General features: G+C 35.7%; 1 protein-coding gene across 1 annotated transcript; it reads left to right on the top strand.

The window, feature by feature from the left end:
• The first annotated feature begins 372 nt into the window (after positions 1-372).
• LOC18035870 (monooxygenase 2) lies at positions 373-2,709 on the top strand. The gene is made up of 5 exons (XM_006427807.2): positions 373-640; positions 1,024-1,086; positions 1,207-1,384; positions 1,564-1,792; positions 2,000-2,709. The coding sequence occupies exons 1-5, from the start codon at positions 417-419 to the stop codon at positions 2,581-2,583; spliced, it is 1,278 nt and encodes a 425-aa protein (XP_006427870.1). The 5' UTR covers positions 373-416; the 3' UTR covers positions 2,584-2,709.
• The last annotated feature ends 1,318 nt before the right edge of the window (positions 2,710-4,027 follow it).

Raw genomic sequence — 4,027 nt, 5'->3', positions numbered from 1 at the left:
AAATTAAATACAACTCCCTTGGATTTGAACTATTATGAGTCTACATGTCTAAATTGCACGATTAAATTAAGCTGATTCTGGAGACTCTAATTACGAGCATCAAATTGAAATGAAATTTTTGTTTGAAGGAAAAATCAATTAAAGTAAAAAAACAGATAATGAAAAATAAACAGATCAATGATTGCGTGTTCTGTTCGCTGACCCCAAGCCCAAAAGAAGGCGGCTGGACTTTTCCTCTTTGCTTCAGTAGCTTATTAGTTCCTTGTTTTACAAGGAAAAAATTGCGTCGTCTCAGTCATTTCACGCGCACGTCATTGCTTTCATCACATACAATTAAAATTGTGATATAAATTTGAGACTGCATTGCACATTATGCAATCAAACAAGAGACGGTTCTGCCCTTAATTAGAGAGATCATGGAAACGGTAGAAAAAGATGTTGTAATAATTGGAGCAGGGATAGCAGGATTGGCAACGGCGTTGGCTCTCAAGAGACTTGGAATTAAACCCTTGGTTTTAGAAAAATCGGACGGGCTCCGAGGCACTGGTGCTGCGATAAATTTTGCCCCAAACGCTTGGCTTGCTCTTGATGCTCTTGGTGTTTCTCACAAGCTTGCTTCCATTTATGATCCTGTTAAGAGGTATAATCTAAAATTTCTTTGAATTATAGCTTTAGAATCTTGCATTGGTACTGTCTTGCCTTCATTCAATGCCGAAGATATTTAGGGACGTCTGTATGAAATTTCTCGCTGACTGGTCCTTACATTCATATAAAGGTGCATAATATTATGAACGGTATGTAAAATTTTTTTATAATACTATTAAGAGGTGTGGGCATTCACACTTGAACATGACACTATGAATAAAATTGTAATCGTTATATTTTTTTTAACAAATGGCGAACTAAAAAATATGAATTGGAATGCACTAAAAGATAAACACATGGTATTTGAGTATATATTTTTCTAGATTTTAGTTCTGTCTACATCTTAAAGTTTCATTTATTTTATTATGTTCTTAACAGGTTGTTTGTAACAAATCTTAGAACTGGAGCAACTCAAGAGACGTCCTTAGCTGGAAAATCTGAGTGAGTTTTCTAAATTCAAGATAGTCCTGAATATAATGATGTACATATTTGCTTATTATTATCGAATCCTATGTATTTTTAATTCTTAATGGCTGTAGTTGCCTTATCTCTTATAAGCAGGAATGGATCTGGAGTCAGATACATACATCGCAAAAAGTTACTAGAGACCTTGGCAGATGAGTTGCCAGATGACACAATCCATTTCTCTTCGAAGATTGCTGCAATTAATTCAGAAACACATGATGCTTTGTCCCCAGTTATCATTCATTTGGCTGATGGTACTATAGTTAAAGCTAGGGTAATAATTAAATAAGGCTTTAGTTGTATTTTTTTTTTTTTTAATTAACGCACGAACGTTAGTGAGGTTCGAACTTAGAACCTAAATTCTGACTGAAGCTAGAACTTAGCCTCAACTTTTCTTTGGATTGTTTAGCATTTGTATGTTAACTTTATATGATTTCCCCTTGGGCTATATAGGTTTTGATTGGATGTGATGGGATACACTCAACGGTGGCACGGTGGCTGGGACTTTCGGAACCGTTAAATGCCGGCCGATCAGCCGGGCTTGGCTTGGCTGTGTTTCCTGAAGGCCATGGGCTGAACAAAGAAGTAAGGCTATTTGTCGATGCGGGCATGAGGGCTGGATATGTGCCTCTCAATGATAACGAGATCTATTGGTTCCTCGTTTGTAATTGTTCCGCTGAAGGTTGGTATTTTGTAACTGAGAAAATGATCAAAACCCCATCATTTTCAAAGAGCACTAAAATTCTGGTCGAGTGTGTTCACTACATTTGTCGTGCGATTTGATGTTTTGTGTAGCTCCTGTTGCTTCTAGTCCCATGCGTGCCGACAAGTACACCATGGAGAGGGAGACATTGAATTAATTTAATGACGTTTTTCATGTACGTTTCAGGGGAAAGCAAGGCAAGAAATCCTGAGCTGATTCAAAAAGAAGTACTCGAGAAGTATGCCAAGGTCTTACCCCCATTTTACTCGGACATTGTTCGGCGTTCTGATGCTTCAACGTTGCACTGGGCACCATTGATGTTTAGACATCCATGGAATGTCTTTTTTGGAAATTTGAGTAAAGGAAACGTCACGGTGGTTGGAGACGCCATGCACCCGATGACTCCCGATCTCGGACAAGGCGGCTGTCAGGCGCTAGAAGACGCCGTGGTACTTGGCCGTCACATTGGTAATTTATTAATTAAAACCAAAGGACACATTGCTACAACAGGAGACAATAATGTTGCTCAAGCTATCGATGGATATGTGAAGGAAAGAAAATGGCGTGTGACAGGAATGGTTATAGGGTCGTATTTGTCTGGATGGGTACAAAATGGAGGGTCAAATTGGTGGATGAGGTTCTTGAGAGATGTTATTTTCTATAGGTTCCTTGTTGGTGGGGTACTTGGTAATAAAGTTACTGGTTATGATTGTGGTAAATTGCCTGACGTTTCCCTTGGCGAAATGGACAACCCATGTAAAATAGATTAGTTTTCTTTTAATCTGATATGCTAGTCCTTTTGCTGTTAGCCTCCTTTTCTGTTCTCTCCAATTTTAGTCAATGTAAAATAAGAGTTAACCTTCTTACGGAAATGAGATGAAGTGTTTCTTCTTTTCTTTTTTTTTTATAACAAAACTGAGCTCAACTTGGAAAGTCAAAAATTGAGGTTTGACCTCTTTTGACTTTTTTGTATTAGCTAGGCACACGAATCGTGATCTGGTCCAAACCAAGCAATCCAACCAATTTAAATTGGATTTACTCTTTGATCTGATTGAATTGGAACAGACTGTGCAAAAATCTAATTATAGTTATGTGTTCAATCGAATACAATTCGATCCACCCCAATAATATTTTTTTTTTAAAAAAAAATTTGTGTTACGTCACGCTCAATTTTTATAAACCGATCCAACCTAATTTTTTTTTCTTTTTATCATGGTGAGTGAATTTTTTTTTTCTTAATGGAAAGTATGTCTTTCATTCAAAGGACCAGTGATAGTCAATAATACAATACCACTTGGGTGCAAATACTAGACCACATCAAGCTTAAATACAATACAGAGAATAAAACTTAAAATTTAAGCTGAAGTTAGACAATGCCTAACAACAAAATATAACTAACACAAACGCAAACATTACAACTTTTCTAGTAACTAAAAGAAGACTAAATGGTTTTACACAATAAGATTAAATGAAGTATTGGAAAAATTATATGGGACAGTCTTAGTCTACCCACCTCAACTATGTAGGTGAAACTATTTTTTAATAAAATAAAAAAGAAAAAAAAGTAATGTTCTATAATACAATACAACACAACACAATTCTAACAATAGAACATAAGCAGACAATGAATAAAAAAAAAAAAAAACACTACAGAAACCACCCTACAAATCAACAGAGTATCTCTTGATGAGCTCTTGCCTTAGGCAATTGGAACCTCAATGCGCCACTATTAGAGTCATCAATGGCTTCAATACATTCATACACTTCTGATTCAAACACTGGCACAATCCCAATCCGGAAAGTGAAACAACAACATCTAAGCAAACCACCGAAACAACTGCGGAAGTAGTGAAAAATCATATATAACAACATAAAAACAAATAAAAGAACAAAAGCAAATATAAAAATAAAACTTGAGGAAAAAGAAAAGGAAAATGCCCACCACCCGAAACTCCTTTTGTATTGCTTGTGGCAGCAACAGTGGAGTAGCCAGAATTTAGAACCAGCGGGGAGGCCAAATTTAATTTCCTTGAAAGAATTTAATTTTTCTTAAGTGTTTTTAAATAGTTTTGAATTTAAAATACTCATTTAAAGTGATTTTAATGACGATAATTTAATTTTTAACCTACATTTTCGTATATTATTCAAAGTCGATAAATGGGGCAAATTAACAATTTCATTGGGGCCAAATAAAATTTTTGGTTGAATTTTAAA

The sequence above is a fragment of the Citrus clementina genome, unplaced genomic scaffold (assembly GCF_000493195.1).
Source record: "Citrus clementina cultivar Clemenules unplaced genomic scaffold, Citrus_clementina_v1.0 scaffold_7, whole genome shotgun sequence".
NCBI classification, from domain to species: Eukaryota; Viridiplantae; Streptophyta; class Magnoliopsida; order Sapindales; family Rutaceae; genus Citrus; species Citrus x clementina.
Note: the sequence above shows the minus strand (reverse complement) of the source record. Positions and strands in the feature narration are given on the sequence as shown.